The 14,469-nt window shown below is 40.2% G+C and overlaps 1 protein-coding gene across 6 annotated transcripts in view; it reads left to right on the top strand.

The window, feature by feature from the left end:
- Window positions 1-14,469, top strand: part of nisch (nischarin) — a 74,900-nt gene that overhangs the window by 8,198 nt on the left and 52,233 nt on the right. For all 6 annotated transcript variants that reach the window (XR_009824703.1, XR_009824702.1, XR_009824704.1 and 3 more), the window contains exons 3-6: window positions 7,401-7,583; window positions 9,899-9,947; window positions 13,037-13,200; window positions 13,285-13,380. Coding sequence is in view for 3 of the 6 variants with exons in the window: in XM_062038132.1 (XP_061894116.1) it covers window positions 7,401-7,583; window positions 9,899-9,947; window positions 13,037-13,200; window positions 13,285-13,380 (492 nt within the window). In the remaining 3 variants the exon portion in view is untranslated. The remainder of the gene's footprint in view (window positions 1-7,400; window positions 7,584-9,898; window positions 9,948-13,036; window positions 13,201-13,284; window positions 13,381-14,469) is intronic.

Raw genomic sequence — 14,469 nt, forward strand, 5'->3', positions numbered from 1 at the left:
CTCCAAGATGGCGGCTCCGCGTCTCGTCTGCGCCAGTAGGCAGTAGCGCTCGATGCTGCGTACCCTTGTAAGATGTCTATGGTTATAACGTTAGCAGTGAGTTTACAGCCTCACTCATTTAACTACACAGCAAATAAAAGTCATTTTACTTAGCCAATAAAAGTTATCTTACATTCAAAACTTACCCTTCTTTGTGCAACTTCAAATGTCGAACGAAGTTGGAAGTTGTTGCGTCTCCGTCTGTAATATTCGAACTGCGTGATTTGCATACGGCAATTCGTTTTTTGTTGACCAAGTCGTAGTTTTTATACCCGAACGAAACCAACTTTGGCATAATTGTTTCTCACTGCCGCATTGTTTGACAACTCATGTTCGGTGGTTGTCCTGCAATTTGATTGGATGAGAGCTGTGGGATGAAAACAATGTAGATGTAATTTGATTGGCTGTTGTACTGACAGCACACACGCTGACACGCAGCACACACGCTGATAGACACAGACGTATAAAATGAAAGATACGGAGCGCTCCCAAATAACTTTTTAAGGTTTGGGTTTTGGGGAAAGTAGCAAGTCATGTCAAGTCAAAAGCCTCAAGTCCAAGTGAAGTCACAAGTCATTGATGTTAAAGTCTAAGTCGAGTTGCAAGTCTCTTTACATTTTGTCAAGTCGAGTCTAAAGTCATCAAATTCATGACTCGAGTCTGACTCGAGTCCAAGTCATGTGACTCGAGTCCACACCTCTGCTATCTACCACCACTACTGTTTTCTGTTTATTTGTTACTGACTGTGGCAGGACACCTCTGCCTCTGTTTCACTTTATGTTGCTGGTAAATAATATGGTTGTAGTAGTAGGCTAAAGTTAAATTATTTAGTATGCACTAATTAAAGGGGCAGAGCTTTAAGAGACATTTTAGCTTTTATATTTTAATAAGATATTTTTTGTAGGGATGTCCGATAATATCGGCCTGCCGATGTTATCGGCCGATAAATGCGTTAAAATGTAATATCGGAAATTATCGGTATCTGTTTTTTTATTATCGGTATCGTTTTTTTTTTTTTTTTTTTTTATTAAATCAACATAAAAAACACAAGATACACTTACAATTAATGCACCAACCCAAAAAACCTCCCTCCTCATTCACACAAAAGGGTTGTTTCTTTCTGTTATCAATATTCTGGTTCCTACATTATATATCAATATATATCAATACAGTCTGCAAGGGATACAGTCCGTAAGCACACACGATTGTGCGTGCTGCTGCTCCACTAATAGTACTAACCTTTAACAGTTAATGTTACTCATTTTCACTAATTACTAGTTTCTATGTAACTGTTTTTATATTGTTTTACTTTCTTTTTTATTCAAGAAAATGTTTTTAATTTATTTATCTTATTTTATTTTATAATTTTTTTTAAAAAGTACCTTATCTTCACCATACCTGGTTGTCCAAATTAGACATAATAATGTGTTAATTCCACGACTGTATATATCGGTTGATATCGGTATCGGTTGATATCGGTATCAGTAATTAAAGAGTTGGACAATATCGGAATATCGGATATCTGCAAAAAGCCATTATCGGACATCCCTAATTTTTTGTAAGAACCACAATTAATAACTATATTTCAGTGAATAACTTATTGTTCAAATCTGTATATAAATATGTACATAAAGTGTTGTAATTATATTGTAAAATGGATGGATGGATGGACGTTTAAAACAATACTGTTATTATTAATTAGTAAGTATACATTTTTTGAGCCTTTTTAGAGAAAATCATATCATTGTAGTAAATTATGCAAATTACTCGATGATGTCACGGTGACCACGCCCATAGCCACGCCCCCACCGCCACAGGTATCTTGGCAGTTTATGGGAAACACTGAAATATGTTAGCATCGCACTTCACTCATGCTGGGGTCATTTATTACCTGCAGTCTGGTCACATTTTTAAAAAGTAACCTTACCATTTACTGCCATGTTTTCTTAAAGGGGAACGGCACTTTTTTTGAAGTATGCCTATGGTTCCCAATCCTAATCAGTCAAGATCACATACACTATATTGGCAAAAGTATTTGGCTACCCATCCAAATGATGAGAATGTGTATAAAATCAAGCACTTAGCCATGGAGACTGTTTCTACAAACATTTGTGAAAGAATGGGCCGCTTTCAGTGATTTCCAGCGTGGAACTGTCATAGGATGCCACCTGTGCAACAAATCCGGTCGTGAAATTTCCTCGCTCCTAAATATTCCAAAGTCAACTGTCGGCTTTATTGTAAGAAAAGTGAAGAGTTTGGGAACAACAGCAACTCCTATATTTTCATACATAAGGTGCACCGGACTGTATTAAGTTAAAAGTTAAAGTACCAATGATTGTCACACACACACACATTAGGTGTGGCGAAATTATTCTCTGCATTTGACCCATCACCCTTGGTCACCCCCTGGGAGGTGAGGGGAGTAGTGGGCAGCAGCGGTGGCCGCGCCCGGGAATCATTTTTGGTGATTTAACCCCCAATTCCAACCCTTGATGCTGAGTGCCAAGCAGGGAGGCAATGGCTCCCATTTTTATAGTCTTTGGTATGACTCGGCCGGGGTTTGAACTCACAACCTACCCATATAAGGCAAACAGTCGAGGAATTCAGGTGCATTTTCATACATAAGGCGCACCGGACTATGAGGCACACGGTCGATGAATTCAGGTCCACAAGGCGCATTGGACTATAAGGCACACAGTCAATGAATTTGGATCCATTTTCATACATAAGGCGCACCGGACTATATAAGGCAAACAGTCGAGGAATTCCGGTCCATTTTCATACATAAGACACACCGGACTATATAAGGTAAACAGTCGAGGAATTCAGGTCCATTTTCATACATAAGGCGCACCGGACTATATAAGGCAAACAGTCGAGGAATTCCGGTCCACTTTCATACATAAGGCACACCGGACTATATAAGGTAAACAGTCGAGGAATTCAGGTCCATTTTCATACATAAGGCGCACCGGACTATATAAGGCAAACAGTCGAGGAATTCCGGTCCATTTTCATACATAAGGCTCACCGGACTATATAAGGCAAACAGTCGAGGAATTCCGGTCCATTTTCATACATAAGGCACACCGGACTATATAAGGTAAACAGTCGAGGAATTCAGGTCCATTTTCATACATAAGGCGCACCGGACTATATAAGGCAAACAGTCGAGGAATTCCGGTCCATTTTCATACATAAGGCGCACCGGACTATATAAGGCAAACAGTCGAGGAATTCCGGTCCATTTTCATACATAAGGCTCACCGGACTATATAAGGCAAACAGTCGAGGAATTCAGGTCCATTTTCATACATAAGGCGCACCGGACTATATAAGGCAAACAGTCGAGGAATTCCGGTCCATTTTCATACATAAGGCTCACCGGACTATATAAGGCAAACAGTCGAGGAATTCCGGTCCATTTTCATACATAAGGCTCACCGGACTATATAAGGCAAACAGTCGAGGAATTCCGGTCCATTTTCATACATAAGGCTCACCGGACTATATAAGGCAAACAGTCGAGGAATTCCGGTCCATTTTCATACATAAGGCGCACCGGACTATATAAGGCAAACAGTCGAGGAATTCAGGTCCATTTTCATACATAAGGCGCACCGGATTATAAGGCACACAGTCAATGAAATCGGGTCATTTTTCGTACGTAAGGCGCACTGGACTATAAGGGACACGGTGGATGAATTCGGGTCCATTTTCATACATAAGGCGCACCGGTCGAAAAAGGCAAACGTTGATTAATTCAGGTCCATTTTCATACATAAGGTGCACCGGACTATATAAGGCAAACAGTCGAGGAATTCCGGTCCATTTTCATACATAAGGCACACCGGACTATATAAGGCACACGGTCGATGAATTCGGGTCAGTTTTCATACATAAGGCGCACCGGACTTCAAAGCACACGGTCGATGAATTAAGGTCCATTTGCATACATAAGGCGCACTGGATTATAAGGCACAGAGTCAATGAAATCGGGTCAGTTTTCGTACGTAAGGCGCACCGGACTATAAGGGACACGGTGGATGAATTCGGGTCCATTTTCATACATAAGGCGCACCGGACTATAAAGCACACAGTAGATTAATTCTACAAAAAGTGAAGAGTTTGGGAACAACAGCAACTCAGCCACCAAGTGGTAGGCCACGTAAACTGACAGAGAGGGGTGAGCGGATGCTGAAGCGCATAGTGCAAAGACTTTCTGCACAGTCAGTTGCTACGGAGCTCCAAACTTCATGTGACCTTCCAATTAGCCCACGTACAGTACGCAGAGAGCTTCATGGAATGGGTTTCCATGGCCGAGCAGCTGCATCTAAGCCATACATCGCCATGTCCAATGCAAAGCGTGGGATGCAGTGGTGTAAAGCACGGCGCCACTGGACTCTAGAGCAGTGGAGACGCCTTCGCTGGACTGATGAATCACGCTTTTCCATCTGATGGACCAGTCTGGGTTTGGAGGTTGCCAGGAGAACGCTACATTTCGGACAGCATTGTGCCGAGTGTGACATTTGGTGGAGGAGGAATTATGGTGTGGGGTTGTTTTTCAGGAATTGGGCTTGGCCCCTTAGTTCCAGTGAAAGGAACTTTGAATGCTCCAGGATTAGGGATGATGTTCGAAACCGGTTCTCCCGGTTGTTCGATAAGAAAATAACCGATTCCATGGACTCAAATCCCTTTTTGAGAACCGGTTCCCGTTATCGAGGCCACTATAGTAAAGAAACAGAGTTGGTTCTTTATTCCAATCCCTGGGAACGAATCCCGTCCCACATGAAATGCCCTGTGGACATCACAGGAAGTGACGTAGCTCAGTCTAATGACTGAGCTACGTCATTTCCTGTGATGTCACACAAGCAGCAAAAATAATGGACCGGAAAAAAACACCTCAAGGCATGGCTATTCACCTATAGTGATCACAGAGACAGGTTGTTTTTGTGTTACTGTATATATTTGTTTTCTGAAAAATCCCACTTAATATACTTTGGGTAACAACAGTCAATATTTATTTATTTTAATTTTTTAGGGGGGTATCAGTCAATATTTATTTAATTTTATTTTTTTCTTATGAAATAAAAGTGAGCTTTTGTTAAACCAAATATTGTTTTTTTTCCATATAAAACAACCTATCTGGACTCGATAAGAGAATCGAGAAGGAATCGGTTCGATAAGAGGATTCGATAATGGGCTCGAACTCGATAATTTCTTATCAAACATGATCCCTATCCAGGATACCAAAACATTTTGGACAATTCCATGCTCCCAACCTTGTAGGAAAAGTTTGGAGCGGGCCCCTTCCTCTTCCACCAGTGCACAAAGCAAGGTCCATAAAGACATGGATGACAGAGTCTGGTGTGGATGAACTTGACTGGCCTGCACAGAGTCCTGACCTGAACCCGATAGAACACCTTTGGGATGAATTAGAAGGGAGACTGAGAGCCAGGCCTTCTCCACCAACATCAGTGTGTGACCTCACCAATGCGCTTTTGGAAGAGTGGTGGAAAATTCCTTGTGGACAGCCTTCCCAGAAGAGTTGAAGCTGTAATAGCTGCAAAAGGTGGACCGACATCATATTGAACCCTGTGGGTTAGGAATGGGATGGCACTTCAAGTTCATATGTGAGTCAAGGCAGGTGGCCAAATACTTTTGGCAGTAGTGTGTTTTAAATTTTTTTTGCATTTTAATGTGTAATAATCAAGGTGGCTAGCCATGGTGCTTCTGGCTTCTGAATCACTGTAAAAATGCATCCATTAACCTGCAACAATACTTAATTTATTTTGTATAATAACCAAGTTGTAGCGACATTTTTACTGTAAGAGCGAACTCTTAGCATACTTGCCAACCTTATTTACAGCTAGAATTAACCAACTCGAGTATTTCATATATATATATATATATATATATATATATATATATATATATATATATATATATATATATATATATATATATATATATATATATATATATATATATATCTCAATCAATCAATCAATCAATCAATCAATCAATGTTTATTTATATAGCCCTAAATCACTAGTGTCTCAAAGGGCTGTACAAGCCACAACGGCATCCTCGGTGTCGAGTGGGTCTGACATAATATTGTGAAAGTCCAACACATCAGCGAAAGTCCAGTCCATGGTGGGGCCAGCGGGAACCATCCCGAGTGGAGACGGGTCAGCAGCGTAGAGATGTCCCCATCTGATGGACAGGCTAGCGGTCCACCCCGGAGTAGAGTAGAAAAGAAAAGAAAAGAAACGGCAGATCAACTGGTCTAAAAAGGGAGTCTATTTAAAGGCTAGAGTATACAAATGATATATGTGTATATACATATGTATATATATGTATGTATGTATATATATATATATATGTGTATATATATGTATGTGTGTGTGTGTATATGTATGAAATACTTGACTTTCAGTGAATTCTAGCTATATATATATATATATATATATATATATATATATATTTTATTTACATAAAAGAAATACCTGAATTTCAGTGTTCCGGTGGCTATCCATTAGATGGCAGTATTGTCCTGTTTAACTTCTCCGTTCATGGTGAGTATATCATTTCGGCCACCGTGTTCAATGGAGAAGTCTGTTCTACATATTTACAGGCAACATACACCTTCCCCTTCGAACTGTCCTGGATGAACTGAAATTCTTGTTTCCATTCGTTTTGGAACTTGCAAGCGTATTCCTTCATCTTGCTCGTCGACGGCGTCGCCATGTCTGTAATTTCCTCGTTCTTCTGCTTCGTCTCCTTGTTGTGTGCGCAGTTGTGCACTCTACTCTCTAAAAGCCCTAGATGTTATGACGTCAATGGGCAGGCAAGCTGTTTATATTGTGGGAAAGCGGACGTGAGAACAGGCTGTCCCCACTCAGGTCCGCATTGAGCTGGAGGGGGCGTGGCCTCCAGCTTCGGCTGAGTTTGTCGGGAGAAAATCTCTGCCGGGAGGTTGTCGGGAGAGGCGCTGAATACCGGGGTTCTCCCGCTAAAAACGGGAGGGTTGGCAAGTATGACTCTTAGGAACTATTTTGCTAGCATAGTAACACATCGCCTTGCGACGGCATGCTACTTTGACTTAGACAAACTTTAATGATCCACAAGGGAAATTGTTCCACACAGTAGCTCGGTTACAAAGGATGGAAAGGATAATGCACACAAGGGCACAAAAAGATGTAAAATGTAGACTAAAAACGTACTATAGTAGCAATATAAAATATAACATACGATTTTAGCCGCAAGCTAGCTTCTGCATCTAAGTGCCCTTTAATGTCTGAACAGACAAGAGATGGGACTTGAGCTATTAGGATTCTGATTTTGTGTGTTCCGTGCAGTTGACAGCCGAGAACAAAGTAGACCGGCGGCTGCTGCCCCCAAAGAAGATCTTGGGAAAGAACTCCAAGAGTCTTGTGGAGCGTCGGCAGAAAGATCTGGAGCTCTACTTGCAGACACTGCTCCGGCAGTTCCCACAAGCCACGCCAACCGCCCTTGCCACCTTTTTGCACTTTCACCTTTATGTAAGTACGCCGCAGCTCTCGAGTTAAAGATGTCATGTGTAATAATGTGGCCAGAAATGGTACTACAATCATGGTCAAAATTCTGTAGTCCCCTCCCCTTTTCCCTGACTGAGGTCGCCAGATATGTAGCCAAATCCAGTTCGCTCGACTGGGCCACTCCAAGGAACTTCAAACTTCCACTGCCTCTTACTAGGGCTTGAGGTGCTGGGACCATAATAGCTGAATAGACTGGCCTTTTGTCGATAACAAATCTCTAACCAACATGTTTTACACGGAAATGAGGCTATTTCCAGGTAGAAGTACGTCATGCCTGCGTACAATATCACAACAAATGGCAATCGTATGGTTATTGTCCGTACTATCAGAAAGCAGAGACTAAAACCAACTACAACCAACGCTAGCAATGGTTGTACTGGTGAAAATAAGTAGAGCATGCTTAGCAGCCTAATGTACGCCCAAAACTAAAGAGACATTTTACCAAGGTAGGCCTATAGGCTACACCAGGGGTGTCAAACCAATGGACGTCGAGTGGGTCTGACATAATATTGTGAAAGTCCAGTCCATAGTAGATCTAACATAATAGTGTGAGAGTCCAGTCCATAGTGGATCTAACATAATAGTGTGAATGTCCAGTCCATAGTAGATCTAACATAATAGTGAGAGTCCAGTCCATAGTGGATCTAACATAATAGTGTGAGAGTCCAGTCCATAGTGGATCTAACATAATAGTGTGAGAGTCCAGTCCATAGTGGATCTAACATAATAGTGTGAGAGTCCAGTCCATAGTGGATCTAACATAATAGTGTGAGAGTCCAGTCCATAGTGGATCTAACATAATAGTGTGAGAGTCCAGTCCATAGTGGATCTAACATAATAGTGTGAGAGTCCAGTCCATAGTGGATCTAACATAATAGTGTGAGAGTCCAGTCCATAGTGGATCTAACATAATAGTGTGAGAGTCCAGTCCATAGTGGATCTAACATAATAGTGAGAGTCCAGTCCATAGTAGATCTAACATAATAGTGAGAGAGTCCGGTCCATTGTAGATCTAACATAATAGTGTGAGAGTCCAGTCCATAGTGGATCTAACATAATAGTGTGAGAGTCCAGTCCATAGTGGATCTAACATAATAGTGTGATAGTCCAGTCCATAGTAGATCTAACATAATAGTGAGAGTCCAGTCCATAGTAGATCTAACATAATAGTGAGAGAGTCCGGTCCATTGTAGATCTAACATAATAGTGTGAGAGTCCAGTCCATAGTGGATCTAACATAATAGTGTGAGAGTCCAGTCCATAGTAGATCTAACATAATAGTGTGAGTCCAGTCCATAGTAGATCTAACATAATAGTGAGAGTCCAGTCCATAGTAGATCTAACATAATAGTGAGAGTCCAGTCCATAGTAGATCTAACATAATAGTGTGAGAGTCCAGTCCATAGTAGATCTAACATAATAGTGAGAGTCCAGTCCATAGTAGATCTAACATAATAGTGAGAGTCCAATCCATAGTAGATCTAACATAATAGTGAGAGTCCAGTCCATAGTAGATCTAACATAATAGTGAGAGGCCAGTCCATAGTGGGGCCAGCAGGAGACCATCTCGAGTGGAGACGGGTCAGCATATTTATATGGTAATTAATATTCTGAGACTGTAAATTGTTTGCTTGTTTGCTTGTTGATTATTTTTATTTGTTTCTGTATTGTGTAGTTATAATTATTTGCTTTTACTTGTACTTTTATTGAGATTGTGGACCCCAGGAAGACTAGTGGGTTGTTGTGGCAACCAGCTAATGGGGATCCTTAATAAAAATCAAAAATGAATGTTCCATTAAACATTTATGTTGTTACTACACAATTAAAATGTATTAACACACAAAAATTGGTATGATTTAAGTACAGGCATCAAATCCCAGCTTTTGGGAATTAGTTTGAAATGTGGAAGGCACCCATCCCTAATACAGTTTTTGGTATCTTGTGTTTATTTCCCAGATTGACTCTGTGTGCCTTGTAGCAGCGTCTATATGTGGCGTTCATTTATCTCATGACCCTATCAGTACAACAGTGGGCCATTGTTGGTAAAAAAAAAAAAAATTAAAAAAATCCTCATGGCAGTAAAGAACCATCCTCATGTGATCTAACTCGACATGTGAACATCTCTCACATCTTAAGTCTGAAACTGTGACCACCACAATATACTGTAAAAAATAGAATTAAGTCAATAAATAAGCTTCAGGAATTTAGGTTGCAGGGTTTCTTCCTCAGTTATTGCAAACAAAACGTCACCGATCTGTTTTTTTTTTGTTGTCTTTCAGGAGATCAACGGCATCACGGCGGCGCTGGCCGTGGAGTTGTTTCATAAAGGTTTCTATTCTTCTTGTCTCAGGTTTCTGCGACTGTGTGAATAATTCATGAAGCTTTCTTCAGCAGAGTGCTTGCTTTTTTTGCACGTGGGTTTTTAGTTCAGACTGCTCTGACTGCAGCAGGTTTAAATAGCAACAGAGAAATGAGAGGGCTGATTTCTAAAGAATGTGTTTGTGGTAGTTAAAACAAAAGAAGCAAACTATAACCTTCGTACTTTCTCACACACCAGGATGATCTGATTAGGAATCCATTTATTCCAGCAGACCTTTGTTCTTATCGTTCTAATCAGCATGTATTTGGTTTCACTGGCAATACTTGCCTTTTTTAACATCATGGCCGAGGGTCTACAGGTGCAAAATACCCTATTTGCTCATTTTAGCTTTTTTAACTTTTGTGTTAGCCAGTGTTAATTTTTTTGCCTAAAATGTTTCTCTTAGCTATCGTCAATAGTGTTAATTTTGACAGTTTTTGATTTAGTTTTAGTCATAGTCCTTTGACAATTTTTATTTGTTTTAGTCATATTCTAGTACTTTACATTTTAGTTGACTAAAATTACAGTTCATTTGGTCAACCAAAATATAAAGCATACAGCAGAAACTGTGGTGTATGGGCTCCATCTAGTGGTGCGGCAAAGAATCACTCAATTAAATACTCAAACACAGTTTTACTGTTCAAAGTGGCCAAAAATATACATTTCGATTCAGAATCTATACTTTTTTTTATTTATATTGGGTGCCAGTTCCATGATTAACTACATTCCTCCATAAAATAGATAACTGCTCTGATAAATTTCTATATTATTTAAAATTCAACTGGTTTGTTTAATAAAATACTTCCTAGTCAAATTACAAATAAAGCCCTGTGATGAGGTGGCGACTTGCCTAGGGTGTACCCCGCCTTCCGCCCGATTGTAGCTGAGATAGGCTCCAGCGCCCCCCGCGACCCCAAAGGGAATAAGCGGTAGAAAATGGATGGATGGATGGAAATTACAAATAAGGCAAGTATCCCACACTGATTTTTTCTAAAGTAAATATGTACAGCAGATATGATCCTCTACATCAGGGGCAATGTTCTCTCTAAGGTGCGCGCCTGTGCAATTGCGCAAAGCTCAAGCGTCCTCCGCGCACGACAAATCTATGCCACGCACAAAATCAAATAACAAAATAAGCGCATAACAATTTTCGACACACGGACACGACAGAGAAAACAGTTTTCGTCATCATTGTTCAAATATTGTAACGTCTGTCGAGACGCTTTGAGGACATGAATTCCATCCATCACTTTACTGAGCGAAACTCTTTATTGTCTGCCATAAACACATCACCAAAACATTAGTAAAAAAAATGATATCTAGCAAAAGTGGTCATTTTCTGCAGTACAAACCAGACCAAAAGCAACTTTGTTATATCAACAGCAGCTGCTCGCTCTTTCTCACTTGCGCCAACACATGCACTTAGCCAGTGATGCGTTTACAGCCAAACAAAAAGTCAGACAACTCCAACACCACACATAAAGTGTCATTCCAGGTCGTTAGACTATGATTTACCAATCAAATGTGTGCTTATTCTAGTGTCATTTATTAGGAATCTTAATTTATAAATATTAATCATGAAATGCTGTTAGTATATAAAATAAATACTAATAAAAATATATTTTTTACAAACAGGAAGATGCAGGAATGTACACATGATCCCCTGCTTACATCTCATTGTGCAACATGTGAATGTTTTAATGGGAACTAAAGGCCTACTGAAAGCCACTGCTACCGACCACGCAGTCTGATAGTTTATATATCAATGATGAAATCTTAACATTGCAACACATGCCAATACGGCCGGGTTAGTTTAGTAAAGTGCAATTTTAAATTTCGCGCAAAATATCCTGCTAAAAACGTCTCGTTATGTTGACGCCTGCGCGTGACGTCACGGATTGTAGAGGACATTTTGGGACAGCATTGTGGCCAGCTATTAAGTCGTCTGTTTTCTGAAACTGTAGCTGCCATTATGATGTGCAGTGATGTTTTCTAATGACCGTAAGTCTTCAACTATACAAAGTATTTCAATGGTTGGAATCTGCGCTTATGGATGATATACCAGTTACTATGGTAATCTAATTAGTTAATATGGTCATCTAATTAGTTATAATGGCAATCTACGTCACAGCAGCTCAGACGAGGCACCAAGCAGTGTGGGCGGGAAGCGTTTCCACAGACGCGGAAGGAGCTTTTCACAACAAAGTTCTAAAGCTTAGTGATATATCAGATTGTAGGTGGGGTTTTTTTGTACCCTTCGCGTTCATATTTCACTGTTTGTTGCATTTTTGTTGCGTTTCACTTGATTGTAAAATATGTCGATCGAACGGGGGTGTGACATTCATATTTTGTCAATATTCAATGTTTTATCGTTCATAGAAAAATGTTACATTCTTCATAATAGTCTGTCGTAACGTTTTTAGCATTCAATCAGACATTATTGTGAAGTTTTGTATTAGTGTCCCTAAAAACAGATATACCGGCCCCCAGGCACATTTTTTTCTCTAAATGTGGCCCCCGAGTCAAAATAATTGCCCAGGCCTGATCTACGTCAACAATATAATTTGCCTGAGTGGTTGGACAGGACAGACTGAAAAACCATTTTTTTTGTAGAATTTTTTAAAAATTGATTAAGAATCATTACAAATAATAATCGCAGTTAATCTAAAAATCTATAAATCCCTGCCTTTTTTATTGGTTATTTAGGCTGACTACCCGGCTGTATTTTAATGTTTTCTGAGGTGGTACTTTGTGAAAGAAGTTTGAGAACCACTGGTGTAAAGGATAAGTTGTTTTCAAACCGTTTTTAATGAGGTTATTACAGAGCATCTTAAAAACAAAATTCAAAACAAGACCTGTTTTAGTCGCAAAATAGGTCGTTGACGATAACTAAGAGACATTTTTAGTCAACAAAATCAACACTGATGGTAGCAATAGTGTTCTGAAAGTGCTAGATCTCCTACAAATAAATGAACCAAATGTAATCCTAAATATAACACACGATCCTTTTTTGGTGGCTGAGATTCAAATGTTCTGGCCGTGGATCTTTGTGACGTAGGTGAGCAGTTGCTGCAGGCGGGCGAGGTGTTTTCTCTGCGGCCTCTGCAGCTTCACGCCGTCTCCCAGCAGCTCCGTCTGGCCAAACCGACATGCTGCAACGGGGATGCCAAGACTGACCTGGGACACATCCTGGACTTCACTTGCAGGCTGCGCTACCTCAAGGTCCCGACGCCCCTCAATTCTATTCTTCAACGCCGATCCTAAACTTCACTCCTGTATTCTCACGGTTTTCTCTCTGTTGATCAGATCTCAGGGACGGCAGGTCCAGTAGGAACCAGTAACATCCTGGAGAGCAGTCTTCATTTTGATCTCTCTTTTTTCAAATCACTGCTGCAGATCGAGGTAAACGACTTCAAGTTTGTCTGCGTTAGGTTTGTACGGTATACCGGAACTAATAAAGTACCGCGATACTAATGAATTGAAATTGGTACTATACTGCCTTTGAAAAGTACCAGGAAGAATGGCAAAAAAAGACAATTCTACTAGTTAATAAAGAGGGTGGTGGAGGTATTTGGGCTTCAAACCTAACGATAAAGATGACGCTTTAAACAAGGAGAAGTGTTGCTTTAAAACACGCCTCACCAAATGTGGCGATTAGTACTACCACATTTGCTTCAAAATTAGGCAAACATTTAAATAATAAGCAAGGAAAGAGTGACAGGTGATAATGTAGTTGTTACACCTGTCCTGCTGTTTGGTTCTGGTGCAGACCATAGTCGAGGAGCACAGGGGAGACGTTCCCTTCAGGGTCGATGTTTTTGTCGGGGATAACACCCTTCACTTTACCCGGAAATGGGTCTGAGGCTGCCGATTCGTGACATTCTGGTTGCTTTATTATTAGTTTTGCAGGACACAAACGGACCCGTTTATCACTCTACTGCGCAGTGCACACCCTCCCTTTCTCTCTCATTACTCGCCCACTCACTCACTGACGTCACTCAGCCAACACATTGCTCTTTTCACAAACACACGTACACTACTTTCATGACTTAACCAGCTCCTATGTAGACGCACACACAGCTGCTTGGATTGATGCCAAATATTAGCGGAGTTAAAACCACCCAATTAGCGTCAACTAATGCAAGTGAAATGACTGAATTTTGCAACGAATTGCTTCAATTTGTGTTTTACCTTTTTAACAAATGTGTTTTACCTGCTACATCAGTGGTCCCCAACCTTTTTGTAGCTGGGGACCGGTCAATTACGGTACATGAAAATTTAGGAGGTGGGGGGGGAGGGAATTTTTTTTTTTTTCTTTCTTTTTTTTTTTCCATAAAGAAATACAATCATGTGTGCTTACGGACTGTATCCCTGCAGACTGTATTGATATATATTGATATATGATGTATATATTGTGTTTTTTATGTTGATTTAATTTTTTTTAAATTTTTTTTTTAAATTAATTAATTTTTTTTTTTTTTTGTTTGTTTC

This window comes from Entelurus aequoreus, linkage group LG26 (assembly GCF_033978785.1).
Source record: "Entelurus aequoreus isolate RoL-2023_Sb linkage group LG26, RoL_Eaeq_v1.1, whole genome shotgun sequence".
Lineage (NCBI taxonomy): Eukaryota > Metazoa > Chordata > Actinopteri > Syngnathiformes > Syngnathidae > Entelurus > Entelurus aequoreus.